We start from the raw sequence: 16015 nt of genomic DNA on the forward strand, positions 1-16015 counted from the left end.
TTGTTTTTAAGTATGTAAATGCTTTTTATCTGTTTCGAGGAATATCAGTACACTGTGAAATCCCGACAGACCCTTGTTCGACGTCATCAAATCTCATAAGGAAAATGGCTGCGATTAGGAAATGATCCCAAGAATTTAAGGTAGAAATGTCACAGACCTGCACATTATAATACATTCGAATTTACCAATCTTGTTCGAAAAAATTTGGAATCGTTTTTATTTCCTACTTAATTTCCCTTCAACCTCTAATTTTTCCCACTGTGTCAAAATTATAGTATCATGCAAACTCTTAAAAACAATTTCCCAAACAAAGGCGGTACATCACTCTATTGTTTGAAATTTTTTTTCTGAATATGATATATAAACAGCTTATCCATTATGAAATCTTGCTGATTTGTATGTGTCTTGCTATGAATTTGATAAAAAATTGATTTATTTCGTTTGGATTAAGTAAGTAGATAGAGGCGGATCTTAAAGATTTTGACGAGTTGTCAGATTCAAATGTTATTTATTCTGGCGTTTAATCGCTGCCTGAAAAAGGATTATTATACAGTTAAATCAGTGTTGATTAATTAGGTATTTAATCAGATTCTTACTGATTCATTTAAAGCATAAATATTGTCTTTTGTGAAGGCATTTAAACAAAACACACATCAATATAGAAGTAAGCTAGTATCAAACAATATCCTCAAAACTTGGCATTGAGGAGTTTCCAATTGTGTTTTTTCCTACGGCTTTTTATTAAAACACAATACTGTACCAATGCAAACAATTATTTTAAATGTAAATTTATTTTTTTGAGGTATTTTTCATATGTAAGAGAAAAATGAACTGAATCCAAAACACAAAAAAAGAACAAAAACATTGAAATGCTATCTCTTGATATTAAACAATTCAACCAAAATACCACAGTTACCCTGGTGTACAGGTCACCGGACGTGGATGCTGACAGGATCTCGACGAATGAAAATGCTGTTGACGAATAAGTAACACAAGGTAGTGAAGTAGTGAGGTGATTCTGCCATGCGATTTTAATATTGCTCTACTTAAAAACACTACTTTTAAATCGACGATGGAAATTAACGATCAACATCGCCCAGGCAAATCGAGTAACTGCGCATTCAGAAATTCTGATCGACCTTATAAATGTTATTTATCAGTTTCTGCATCCAAAATCGGGTGTAATTCCCATAGAAACAAGTGATCACTATCTTATGTACACCTTTAGAAATAAAACAGGCAATGAAAATAAAGAAAATTTCTTCATTAAATATAGAAACACAAAACACACCGATGAATACGCATTTTCCCGACTTACCTCCAACGAACTGGAACTCTATTTAAAATATTGAGAATGTCAACAATATGTGATTAGAGATAGTATATTATCGGACAACTGACGAAAATTGGAGAGAATATAAGGCATAAAATTATAAATCAGTGCGGTCAAGCTCGAATTATGAACGAGGCTAGTAATCAGGCACACGCCAGATATGTGGGAACGCATAAACCTCTACCGTCAATCGAACCCAAACGAAAACGTCACACTTGGAATACGACGGAGAGAAAGATAGTTGCATATCCTTTCGAAGTTACCTGTCCTATCGAAATTGCGAGCAAAATCAGCGACTTTTTCTCAAATATTGGTCAGATATTTGCTGCGAAATCTGAGAACTCTTAACCATCTGTGAAACAATTAATGCCAAACGATTAGTTCTCGATACCATTGATCAGTAAACAATTTGTCATAAAGGAAGTATCTATATCTAATTCTAGATCTACAGGTTTAGATGATATTTTAGATAAACAAGGGACATTTTGACGCATATTATGAATTGTGTTCAATCAAGTGGTACGTTTATTAATGACTGGAACTGTTTAACTATGTTAAAAACGAATAAACAGGAAGAAAAACTGAGTTTGAAGGAGATTTTTTTTTACAGTTTTACTAAACCAATGTATACAGAAACATGGCACAAAATTTTAAGCACTTGATCTCGCTTATACTCTACGAATGACTGTCAAATTTTGATTGTTCATTTAAGATTACTGAAGTACGGCGGCCTGGAAGAGCCAGTTGAAAAAAAAAATCTTGTTCGGACAAATAAGTTCTTTGTTTGGGCGAATTAGCCATTTGTTCGGACGAATTAGGATTTGTTCGGACAAATAAGTTTTTTGTTCGGACAGATAAGTCATTTTTTCGAACTAATTAGGTATTTGTTCGGACAAATAAGTTATTTTTTTCGAACGAATTACGATTTGTTCGGACGAATCACGATTTGTTCGGAAGAATTAGGCATTTTTCGGAAGAATTAGCTATTTGTTCGGACGAACTAGAATTTGTTCGGACAAATAAGAGAGAGAGAGAGAGATTTCATTATCATGGACATGCAGATGAAAAAAGTCTTAATCAGTTTACGAGATCATGTGCAGATCCAGGAATATTTCCCAATTAGTAGATAGGGGTTAAAAATAATTTTGTTTGCCCCCCCCCCCCCATCCCCCCACCCCACTTGAGATTTTGAAAACATCCCCTTGAGATGCCCATTCTAGGCAACACAGGTATTTTAAAGTAACTAACATAAAAAATTCGCGCTATACCATAACAAATAATAATACTCCCGCAATTTATCGACATGCTAAATTTTGACAGATTTTGAGACTTGGGCTTATATTCTGGCAGCAAAATATGCCAGATATTGTATAAATGCAGGAGCATCGAAGGTATTTAATATTGTGGCAGCGAAATAATCGGTAAGTGGGGGGGGGGGGGGGGGGGGGGGGGGGGGAAACAAATTTAAGTTGTAATTCTACAGTGTGCAAATTGCAAGTTATTCTTGAATTTGATAAATTATATTGTCGCTTATTTGATGGCACTATATTAGAAACCAAGCAAAGTTGCACATAATCTTTATTTCTTACCTTTGACGCCATAATATGTGTATCAAGATAACGTAACTCACATTTATATTAAAGAAGTTTATGTGCATCAACCGTATCCCTTAGAAAATTCAAATTTCTTAAATTTAAAAAGTAAAGTTACCTAAATAGGACCCCCCCCCCCCCTCGGCAAACAAAGATATCCCTTAGACCCCCCCCCCCCCAAAAAAAAAAAGAAAAGAAAAAAAAGAAAAATAGATTTCCGTGAATCAGTTGCTAATATTATATATATATATTTTATAGCTCATAAAATATATGAGATTAGTTGTTTTTAACTTACAACTTTATTGTCGAACCTATGTAATTAATGCACTGTTTATATATTTACACTTGCAAATGTTTTTCCTTATGTAACACTGTTTAAGCAGTCCGATGTTATTCCTGCATAACATCAGCATGGATCAAGAGGTCAAAGTGAATAATCTACATTTAGGTAACTACTTTTCTTTGTACTCGAACTAACCGACGCGACTTTTTCTATAAAACACACCTTATATCGTAATGTACGTATAATTTAGGCATATATAAAATAAAATTTTCTGTATTTTGTTTTACGAAGTGTTATTCATCCAGTTTCTTACACTATAAGTTACATGAACACCATCTATTGTGGGGACAAATGATCATGGCTTAATATTTACGTAAGATAGTTCAATCTTCATCGATTGACATTGTAACGAAATATTCTTGAAAATTACAATCGCGATTTGTCAAATGAGCTCAAATCAGTTGTAATTCATTTCTGACTCTTATTACGAGCCCCGATCAAAATCGCAAACGCAATATCACAGACCTTTCGTGTTTCGTCCACTCACGGTCAAATTCAACTCCTTCTGCTTCTGTCCGTTTTGTTCCGTGAAAAAAATTTGAATAGCTTGCCTCTATAATGTCGGAGAAAAATAATTATGATCTCTAGTTTGAATCTGCGATAGAATAACCTCTGAAAAAGCCAAAGAAGACTCTAACGTGCGTTTATTTCGAATTTCCAACCCCTCTACGACTTAAACAGAAGTCAAGCTTCAATTTTTTTTTCTAATTGTACAAGTGAATTTTCTTTACTGTGTCACTTTATTATAATGAAAAAGTGTTGTCTTTGTCAAATTTTTTATTATGATAATCAAATACTTGCAACGTTTTTGAACTACTTTTGTTACGTCATGTTAATGGAAGCGGCTTTCTAGATCATCACAAAAAGGAAGTATGGAGCAATGTTATCGTCATAATTTGCAACAAACGTAAATATAATTAATAAGGTATCATTTTTAGATGTATATCGGGATATAAATACGGGTAAGTACGTGATCAAATCTTCAATAAGGCCCTTCGGGTTTCTTAAATATACCCCACTTTTGACTCTGTTAACAATAAAGTTAACACTTTGCCGTATTTTTGAACAAAAATATATCATCGCTGCTCCAATGAATATAGATCGCCGTTATTTCAATTCAGCCTCAATCTTTTGAATTCATTTTTTGGCAAAATTATTCGAGCGAAGACCTCCTCTGCCGTCCTTGTTCGAACATCCTTAAATTATCAGTGACTAGTACGTAAAGGAAAAACGACATTCAAGGAAATGCCCGGGGTGGCTTGATCACAGACCCTCTCCCCCTTTATCATCTACATTATTGCCAGATCAGATAGTCTTGTGAATTACTCATCAAAAATTCTGTTTTTATTTACAAATAGTCGTAATTCGTCCGAACAAAGAGCTAATTTGTCCGAACAAGTCGTAATTCGTCCGAACAAATCGTATTTTTCCGAACAAATCCTTATACGTCCATACAAATAACGTATTTGTCCGAACAAATAGCTATCTTGTCCGAACAAATAGTTAATTCGTCCGAACAAATAACTTACTCAATCGAACAAGGCGTAATTCGTCCGAACAAATCCTAATTCGTCCCAACAAATCGTAATTTGTCCGAACAAATCTTAATTCGTTCGAACAAATAACTTATTCGACCGAACAAATAGCTAATTCGTCCGAACAAATAAGATGTATTTTCTTCATCTAGCTCTTCCACTCCGCCTTTAGAAAGCATAGTAAACAGTCAAGACAGAAAAATAAAATTTGACCAAAATTGTGACCATGCCCCTTCTTTTAAAATACAATTTTGTTTAATAATTTAGAGAGAATGCAATTACAATTAAACTATCGACGACTTTTAAATAACAATCGTAGTAATAGTCATTATCTCAAATGCAACTAAAAATTACTAAAATAATTACACTGAATAGAAGATTTTTACCCACTAATTGCTTATCCGCTTTCATAGGCGCTCTCTGTTGTAACCGAAATAAATTACCAATTTTTTTCCTTATTGGTATTTGTTGAATATTTTAGCTAACATGGCCATATTTATGGAAGTTTTTAATTCCTTTAACGGGTGCTGCTGCTCACAATTTATTTACCTTATTATTTATAATGTAGGTGAAAGCAAAGGTTATGGTACAATGCGGGTCACGATCCCGGGGTACATGAGATTAGGTTTTTCCCTACCTCGAAACAATATAGTTCATAATAAGACATGACATATATATATATATATATATATATATATATATATATATATATATATATATATATATATATATATATATATATATATATTTAGCATACTTGGGTTTTCTTAAAGGCTGTATTTTTTTGATGATTGGATGAATAACAGTATGAAGTCATGAGGATGTAAAGAAGGTACACTAGCTCTTACACATCTGCTTGAATTTTTCTTTTCATTTTGCTAAATTTATGTTTTTTACCCTTCTGCACAATTCGTAAAGCTTTAATCATAACGTCCGCATAAATATGCAATCAAATGAATTATCGTTGATTTTAATCATTTTGCTACACTGATTTCTTTCTGATGTTTCATTCTTAAACAACACATGGGACCAAGTATTATTTCTCTAATCCCTCTTTTATGCTGTCATCTTTTCTATTTCGCCAACTGTTGACATCCGCTATTGTTCAGCATCATATTAAAGATGTATATATAAAGATAACATACATGTACCGTTAACATCCAAACGAAACATTTTGGTGTGATATCAAGTAAGTACAGTCTCTAGAATCTGAGTACCAGTTCACTTTATTGTTATGTGAAATAAACAAATTCAATGTTTCTTAGGGTCTGAAGATGAAGGTCATATTAGTTTTAGTGCTTCTACATGGATGTCTGTGTTTTGAGGATTCATCCACGTAAGTATAAAGATAGGTTTCTAAAAAAATTTTTAGTTTCAGTTTAAATGCAAAAAAACCCATATAAATAAGTAGTTTTTTAGTAAAAATTACCATTGCATTTTTCAGCACCCTATCCAAATAAACCAAATAAGATACATCTATTTCCCACGATCAGATAAAAATAAATGCCTTATCCACAACTAAACATTCGACATTATTGAAATAATAAGATTTATTAAAAATAAGTGATTTTTGTCTTTTAAAGGCTGTTGAGAAAAGATTGAGAAATACAGACCTGAAATTATTTGCTTCTTCAAGAGTATATTTACATGTATGATAAAAAGGATAGGCTAGTTTTTCTTTCGACAAATTTTCTTACGGCCTTTTTTTCTATGATCAATGAAAAACGACAAGCTTTCAAAACCTAACCATATATCTTTAAATCACAATTTCTCATTTTTCGCAACAAGTTGATTATTTTTTTTGGTGATAAAAGTTAAAGATAAAAGTTGGTATGAAACATTCGATATTATTGTGGATAAAAGTATATTATAACAAAATACATTCCCTAATTTGGCTTTTTTAAATTTGTTAATATGTATTATATGACAAAAATATGTTTTAAAAAAATTGAGAAGGTAAAAGTTACAAAAGCCCCTGCCCAGCTAGAATCGAACTATTAACTTAACAGATCTGTAGGTAACGCTCTAACCCATTGCAATTTGATTGATTTAAGATCACAAAATTTGGAGATAATTTAAGAAAAATGAATACTTGATTTCATCGTTCATTTCAAAAGGAAATACATTATAATGTGAAAGTGTCCAATACTACCTTTAGGCGATAAGAGGGAACAAATATAAAACGCAAATGACAAAAATTGAAGGAACTAGGAACTTGGAGATGTTGGCGTATTTGTTAGCGTCGACCGATTTGGACACGGTAGTCTCGGGTACATGTCCGGTCTGTCGCTATCGCGGTAACATTGTTATTTTAGGCAAGTTGCTTTACTTTACTGGTGCACTCTCTCCACTTGGGTAAAAAATGTGTTCTTGGAACATTAGACTAGCTATATAAATGAAAAAGCTGCGTAATTTGACAGCTCTGCTTGAATGCTCACCATGGAGTTGAGGATGCGATGGATTGCAAAGGTCTCGCTAGGGGGTAATATGTAGAAGTCGTGCCAGACAGTGTACTCTGCGAGAAAAAAATATTCCCTACCTTTTTTTTTTTTTAACTCCCTTTCAAAATTGTAGAAGAATTCTAAAACACATAAATAAAAAAGAACATTTTCCATACTATTCTGCAACAACAAGAAAGGGAAAACAAACACAATTAAATTAAACAATATCTAAAGTTATCATTCGGTGAACTCGCATGCCTTTATCAATACAAAATAAATATAGACTTTTTAGCCGTGTATTGAAATCTGACAAGCTAGAGGAGGCTTTTTAAAGGGAATATATTGGGATTTGTTCACTGAATGAACATTTTTTAAACATTAAGGTATTTAAACTATCAAATATCTTAAGACAGTCGTGAGAGTATAGTTTTTCTCAATGTAGGTTTCCTGGATTTAGACATCTATGAAAATGGCCAGCTCCTAAATACTGCCAGTATTTCAATAGTCTAACAGTAAAAAAACCCACCGAATTTGACATGAATACTTTCCTATATCTTTGCATAAGGATTAATAATAAAAACGAAACTTTTTAATACGTTGTACAAAAGAAATGGTCAAATAATCATTGATATGGCATATTTAACAATTGTCGTTTGTCATTCCAGGTCCCAATCACACCTTCAAGAGGAAGTATGTTCAATACAACACAAGGAAATGGGCTCAATTATGCGTGAATGTAAAAGATCTTCATATAATGAACACTTAGTATCCCCCCCCCCAAACATTGGCTGTTGCTTTACTTTATTTAAATGACAAGGTTATAGACTAGACAATTGATTTCATAAAAAATTTCATACAACTCCAAAATGTCCTTTTTCTGCAACTGTCTTTTAAAGTATTGTCTTATTACTTTAAGTGACTAATTAAAAAGTATACATGTAGCTTCTGATTTCCTCAGTCCCCTAAAATCTCTGTATCGTCTTACATGTAGTAAAGTGGTGTTGGAATGTGTATGTCACGAGATTAAATCCCGCTAGAAATTTTATAATTTTTTTACCTTTCCAAAATTTTTAAAAACACATTTAATGATACTGTAAAGATTAAAATTCTAAACCGGTAAAAATTCAAAATAAACTTCTAACCACATTATTATCAATAAGTGTTCGATTGCATCTTAAGATTATCTTATAAACTTCAAATAATTAAAAGCAGGAAAAAAACCCCAATAAACAATTGTATGCATATATTTTTCGCCATGAATTTCACAAATCTTGAATACGGCTATATGGACATCATTACCATTTAATATATTTTTTGCACATATGTAAGCAGAGAAGCGGATTTGTTATTAAAATTTGGCCTCCTTTTGCATATCTAGCCCCAGCCATTAGTCCTGGATGTGGTAATGTATTAAATTTCAAAATTGTTATTCTTTTCTTCCTAGATATGTCCCAAACCAAATTATAGAAAAAAAGTAACAAATGCTCTTGTAGTTTTCAAGAAGTTACACTTCTTTTTAACGGATGACACACGACACCGGAAAAGATCAATCGCAATCTCCCACACCTGAATGACACAGATGACTTAAAAATGAGTTTTCTCTCTAGTCTCGGGGCTTTTGAAGATAAAGGTAGGAAGAATGGTAATTGATTGGTCAAAGATGGTTCCACCACCACCACCACCACCACCACTTCCTTACATTGGACATGACTATATACAATACATGCGGAGGAGGAGAAGGAGGTCGTCCGATCCTTACCCATTGATCCCTATCTTCTACAACAAACACCCTACCAAGCATACCGATTGTAACAAAAAATTCAATGCTGAAATCATAAAGGTTTTTCAAGTAAGTCCAAGTACCGAAATTTAACCTGATAGTTTTAATTTAACTTTATTCTCTTTTTTACATGTTAAATATAAATCCATCGCTTCTTTCGTTTTTGGGAGTTAATTTTCATCCTATGCAGTTACTATGGCAAACCGGAAGTGAAACAGTGTTTTGACCTTAGCACACATCATCATTGACTAGGAAATATTCGATAATTTTGTTGTTATGTATTTAGAGGCATTGTTTTTCACAGAAACTTATTTATAAATACATGTATATAGAAAATAGTCAGATTTTTATTGGTAGGAACAATTTAGATATTTTTGTTTCTAATTTCTTATTAGAGTAGATCTTTCTATATCGCAAACACTGTAATTGGTTTTTATTACCAAATCGTGAAATGTGGAATTTTTTACCCAGATCCCCAGATCACCTTCTAACAAAAGACCAATTACATCCTCTTCACAAAAGCAATTGCCAACTCAAGAACAAACTCAAATTTCGAATACCACACATTCAAGGGACTCTCTAATTAAAATGTTAACATTTTCATTTCGATGAAAAGAACAATAAAAATCTTTGTTCTCTTTTATTGCTTTGTTTCATTATTATTATTAATTTTTTTTTCTGTCACGTTTTTTCAAAAAATGCTTCAGCCGATTTTGATAAAATTTTCAGATCTTATTCATGACAAAATTTGTAAGAAAATTACACGAGATATTTTTTGTCGTCACTTCCGGTACCGATATATCAAAGATTTAACGTTTTGCTTGTTCACAATTTTTCTGAAAAAGTGTTCAAGATAGGACTTTCAAATTTTCAGAGATGGTAGTAGTAAACGGCTGCAGTGCCCTTTGCATATCCGAACGTCCGCCGTCACTTCCGGTCGTCACCGGAAGGAAATGAAAAACCTTAATTTTTTAATTTTTGGACTTGAATTTTTTTTAATTTTCCATTCCATAGAGACGCTCTCAAAACTTCCGAATATGAAATTTGTTTAAAAATCGATACACGCATTCTTGAGATTCTGGGCTCCAAAGGCCTGAAGTATGGTCGCGTAGCTCAGTCATTAGAGTGTTTGACTTGTGCCGAGGCGACCAGGGTTCAGTCTCTGAGTGCCGAATCTTTTTTCTCTCTTTTTTGTGCTTTGATTAATGATTTTATCTTTAAAATGATGGATTTGAATGTTTTCCGTTTTATTTTTGTAATAAATAAAAATATTAGCGGCTTTATTCAGTACAAATATAGAAATTTTTTTCTGTCAGCAAGTCTCTAAATTCCAACGCTCGTCGCATCGCCGACATCAAAGACATACCGCCGAAGCACCCCTGCAGTTCGAACGCATAAGAGTTCGCTGGGTCGCTTTGTCGGCATCAAAGAAATGCCGCCATCTCAAAGACTGTCTGCACACAACATTTAGCAATGCACCCACATTATTCTACACGGCTTAAAAAAGGACTGATTAGTATTTATTCCCATATATAGATACACACATGCAGGAATACATGTTCATTGACACATCTTGCTTATATATTGATTTCCGGAACACTATAAAACACTATGAAATCTCTCTTTCTCTCTCTCTCTCTCTCTCTCTCTCTCTCTCTCTCTCTCTCTCTCTCTCTCTCTCTCTCTCTCTAACCCTGACAACCGGGTGTCTGCGATACGGTGTGAAAACTGACCACCCGTGTATGTGTGTTTGGGCCTAGGTATAAACAGATGTAAACACCGATCGGGGAAATTCACTGTTAAAACAAAGAGTCTGATTATTCACTTTCGATAAAAAAATCATTATGGCAGGGTGGACCGGAATTATAATCATTTAACATCAGTTTTATAAAGTTATTTACAAAGGTCTACAAACATGTATATGTTCGCCCAAAAGCGGGATAAGTGATTAAGCATCGGGGTCAAAAATTTAAATTTCCTATCTTATTAACCGATTGCCTAACACTGATCGTTGAGACATAACACTTGAGTATCGAGTGGATTCGGGAAAAGGGGGGGGGGGGGGATAATTACATGTAACCATGATACATTTGTAAGATGTATGTTATTTTATTTTCTGACTTAACTGACTTTTTTTTATCACACAGTGTTAGTCGGAAAAGACAAACTTGAGACAAAAAAATAATAATCGATGTATCAAAGAAGCAGATAAAATCAAAGTACTGACGGGAGTTGATTTCATCGGTTATTATTTATCTTCAAATCAACGATCCATATGTTATTTTGCTTGGCAAGTAGTTTATAATCTCTATTTAAATTACGCACATTTCTAAAATATTTTCTGACAAGAATTTCGATAAAACCTCTTTTCAATCATGTTGTGTAATATTTAAAAATAGAATTGATTTCATCAAACTATGTATCAGTATTCGAAATATTTCAAAAAGTGTATGGATCCAACCAATAATGAACTCTAGTCTCGGTCAACCAGATGCTCGGCTGTCTCCGTTAATCTCCGACAAGTAAGAAATACCAGGTCACGTGATAGCTTGATGATGCGACCTCTAAATATAGACTGACTCTCTGCTTGTCGGAGATGTACGGAGACAGCCGATGGTTGAACGAGACTATTTAGGTCTGGCGTAGGAATACATACGGCTGCAAAAAAACTTCTAAATTGTTCGTACTATTTACAATCTGACTATTTCTTAACTATTTATAAATAAGTTTCCTTTAAAAAATGCTTCAGCGTACATTACATCGAATTTATCGATTATTTTCAAGAACTAACTCTTGTCAGCGGTGATGATTTGTGCTTAGGTCCAAACACTGTTTCAGTTTTGGTTGTCCTGCGTATAATCTCTCTCAGATGGGGATCCGATTATCATTGATGAAATAAAATGATTAATATTATTGGTGAAATAAAATGTTTTTCTATTAACTTATTTAGCAAAATCAAAATACTGAGGTGGATTGAAAATACATTTCTTATAACAACAGTTTCAATGTTTTCACAGACGTCCGCGTCAATTTGTTCCGACCTGGTGCTTCGATTCAAAATGTTGTCCCAGAAATGATGGATTTTAATAATTTTTGTTTGAATTTTATCAAAAATCACAGTAACATTGTCTTTTCCTAGTATTAAGACATGTCTGTTGAAATCCTTAGAGAGGCTTACTGGAATTTGAGAAGGTGTTGAGAAATTAAAGAAACTGTCCCGATAGCCTTTTTAAGGTGTTTTCAAACGGAAGACCTCTTGTTGCTCGCAACAAGCGTCTAGTTTTGATTATATTTTCGATCAAATTTATTGATGAGTATAGATGCATCTTGTGAGTTTTTCTGGAACTCTTTACTTACAGTATACCTGACTATGATATAATTCGTATCTTTTAGAAAATATAAATATCATGTGGTTTTAATAAAAACAAGTTTCAGGGACGGTGGAATACATAACAATTTCCAATTTGAACTTGCACAGTGACTTGATTAGGTATAAAGTAACAATTATAATTTTGATTAATAATAGAAATGTTTAAAAAAATTATTGCTAGCGCTCTCGAGCGCTAGCAACTACGTTAGTCTTTTTCACTGGAATACGCATGCTCGACTCCATAGTAGGGGATTCTGGGAATACTGTACTACTGTAGATACACTGTACCATTTGAATTTCGTTTTATCATCTTCACATGAAGTTATGTGTTTTATTGTAAATGTCAAAAAGTAACAGTAGCTCAGGTCTTATAATGCAAAGTTATTTTCAATATTATGATAAAAAGCTATCTTTATCTTAAATTCCTTCAACCTCGGAAAACAACTTCGGATATGTTTTCCGAGCTTGTCGGAAAGTCCGGAGAAGATACGATTTCTTCAAAAAGGAACCAATGGTTCTTGAAATTTGTCACCTCGAAATTGAAATTACAGTTTATACATAATGATTAAGGCACAGTCAATGAGCTTTGTCATTGCCGATGTGAACCCACTCTAGATTCACAATTCTAAATTGAGACCCCACTCCAGCACAATTCCAGTAACCACTGTGCCTTCTTATTGTTAAAATTAGTCGATTCAGAAATTTAAACCAGTGTTTTAGAAATCTGCTTCTGTGTTTTGTCATGGCTACAGCGCTAGCTCACCAATCTTTTTAAAAGATAAGCTTGTTTAAAAAAAGTTGAACTACATGGGAAGAGTGCACGTTTTCGACAGTATGTTTTGGATTTTTGTAATCAAGATGAACTGTGTCTTGTGTGCAATTTTAAAAAGATATTATTAACGTTGTTTAACCATTAAGAGTTGCATGCATGAATTTTCATAAATAACCATGAAGAAACGTGTCCTATTTGGTTGAATCAATAACCTACATTCGGATTTTGAGTTTCTTATTATTTTTTAAATTTCAAATCAACTACAATTATTCTCTTTTCAAATTTTTACAATAGTTTTTCTTAAGTGATTGGTTAGATCACATATAAGACAACAATCACGCGTTGTTTCGTAGTTTACTTCTTTGTTTGTATATAACATTGTATTCTTTGTCCATTTCATTCTCAAGAAATACCCATCGTACACGACAAAGCTAAATCAACGGGATATAATCGCCGTTTTTGGTTCAGACATGCTCCAAGAGAACACGGAGTTTTTCGCCACAGGTACTGGTTTTTGGTTTTCTTTCGTTCATGCAGATTTTAGCACTACCTTTTTTTCACGAGCAAGCTTCTGTCCTTTCTATGTTTATAAAATGCAGCCATTAAAATTTTTAAAAAACAATTATAATTTAAACACATGTATTACTGTTTAACACAGTCATATATATATCATACTTGTTGAAACTGTAATGAAAAGTAACATTTGAAGGACATGTTTTTATTAATTTAACTTTAGCCATGAAGGCATATATTTTTTTAAGGTGTCCTCTTCCACGTATCATTGTTGCAACAGAGTCAATATATGTTTTAGGAAAAACTTTTGTTATAAATACGTTGTCATCGAAGATTTTCAATAACATGTTGCATGACGTTTCCATAATAAGAAAGGTTTCCTTCTATTTTAGACCCTTCGCAGACTTTCTTAAATAAAAATTGACATTATATACTCTTTAATAGAGACCCCCCCCCCCCAAAAAAAAAAAAAACCAATACACCAAAAAAAACCCCTAAAAAACCAAAAAAAAAAAACCAAAACAACAACAACAAAGGTATCAATGATAACGATCATTTCTTGTCACAAAAAGTATTTGCTTTGTTCAGAAAGAACACGTTAGAACATTATGTATATAGAATTGATAAATAAGTATATAAATAAATAAATGAATAAATCTAATAAAACTAGATTTAAAAATATTCAAAAAGCGATAAAGCATCAAAATATAACACTATTTTCTGCAGTTCAACTTGGAGCAGTTTCATGTGGGGATGCATGGAAGGTTTTGAGTGCTCGGAAATGGGATGATCTCAGCTCCTATCAAAGAGATCTACTAAACGATGGAACGTATTTACAGAACTGTGGTAGTGATACAACGGTCCTCCAGGAGGTAAGATATTTAATGCACGTGTAGATATGGTAATTTTTATAAGTAAGTACATGTAAATGATTTATCATACCGACATGGTTTTGAAAATCAGTTACGAATATGTTTTGATAACATTATGAATTTAAACACCCGAACTCTCACATTTTACCTTAAAGTAAAAATTAGCATACGCGTAGCTTTTTGTATACAATATAGATTGTCTATACATACTTGTATAGCTGAATTAGTGAATATAAGAATTTAGCAGTTTGTCTTAGAAAGTTAGGTAGACGATAACGAGTGCAATATTATTCAGTGAACACAAAGCTAAAATTAAAAGGTATAATAAATAATGATTAAAGTGACGTAGACTTGATTTAATTAAGAGTCTTACATATGAATACGATTACCAAATTGATTTTGTTCATGTTTTTGCCAATAGAAGCATCAAATTGCATGTTTAACAACCTATTCAACAGAATACGAATTTCGTGTAAGATTTCCTACTTTTTTTAAAAAATCGATACTAGCTTTCCAAGGAATTGCAACGACATGTATGTTTATTTATCAACGTAGGTGAAAAATACACTTTCCGTCTTTTTTGCACTGATGTACTTATTTTAATTTGCAGTGTTTTAAACCACCTGCAAACCGTCAATCCTCACTCGACAAGTATGCTACCTGCTCCGACAGATTATCGTATTGTGAAACATTCCCTGACAAAACACCTGCAAAGCTCGAGAAAAAAAATCAACGGGAGTTCAATTCTTGTCTCAACAATGTGAAAATTATAACACCAGAGCCTCTGACAGGACCAGTGGCATAATGAGTCCTTTAGAACTATTGTAGGCATTTTCCCAGTTCTAAAAATGGTTCCTGAAAATACTTGTCATTGTGTGCAAGAATTGCACATTCAACAAGATCAGTTGAATAAAATTCACACAAACGGTCATTGTTTTGATCTTTATTAATTATATTTATTTATTCTATAGAGAATTTCTATTTTGTATAACCAAGTTAGGTCGGTATGTTTTTCGACCAATATCTCTAACTTTGTTTCGCTGTATGAATATTATGGAATATCATGCAAACTCTGAAATGCAATTTCCAATACAATGGCGATATATCACTCTTTCATGAAAAAAAATGTTTTTTTCTGAAGACATGTGTATATGATATATCTACAGCTTATCCTTAGTGACCTCTTGCCTATTTTTAATTTTTGATATGAAGCAAACAAAATTATTTATTCGGCTGAAGTAAAAAGTAGTAAGTCCGGAAGCTTAAAAATTTTAACGAGTAGCTAGATTAAAATATTATTTGTTCTGCTTTTCTACGCTGCACGAGAAATTTTTATTTTACAGTTTAATAAGTGTTAATTAATTAGGTATTTAATAAATTTGTTAATAAGTCATAAGAGCATATCGGTTATCTTTGTCAATACAATAAAATACAAGAGGCCAATAGGCCTTAACGATCACCTGA

General features: G+C 32.8%; 1 protein-coding gene across 2 annotated transcripts; it reads left to right on the top strand.

Annotated features, from left to right (window-relative positions):
- The first annotated feature begins 5919 nt into the window (after window positions 1-5919).
- LOC128160397 (uncharacterized) lies at window positions 5920-15482 on the top strand. Of its 2 annotated transcripts, none has more exons than XM_052823708.1 (7): window positions 5920-5992; window positions 6069-6139; window positions 7910-7980; window positions 8852-9093; window positions 13574-13670; window positions 14406-14551; window positions 15162-15482. In XM_052823708.1, exons 2-7 carry the CDS (start codon window positions 6078-6080, stop codon window positions 15354-15356), a joined length of 813 nt encoding a protein of 270 aa, XP_052679668.1. In that variant the 5' UTR covers window positions 5920-5992; window positions 6069-6077; the 3' UTR covers window positions 15357-15482. The 2 variants fall into 2 exon arrangements, with proteins under 2 accessions (XP_052679668.1, XP_052679670.1); XM_052823710.1 differs by having other exon boundaries at window positions 5963-5992; window positions 6078-6139.
- Window positions 15483-16015: the final 533 nt, after the last annotated feature.

This window comes from Crassostrea angulata, chromosome 8 (genome assembly GCF_025612915.1).
Source record: "Crassostrea angulata isolate pt1a10 chromosome 8, ASM2561291v2, whole genome shotgun sequence".
Classification (NCBI taxonomy): Eukaryota; Metazoa; Mollusca; class Bivalvia; order Ostreida; family Ostreidae; genus Magallana; species Magallana angulata.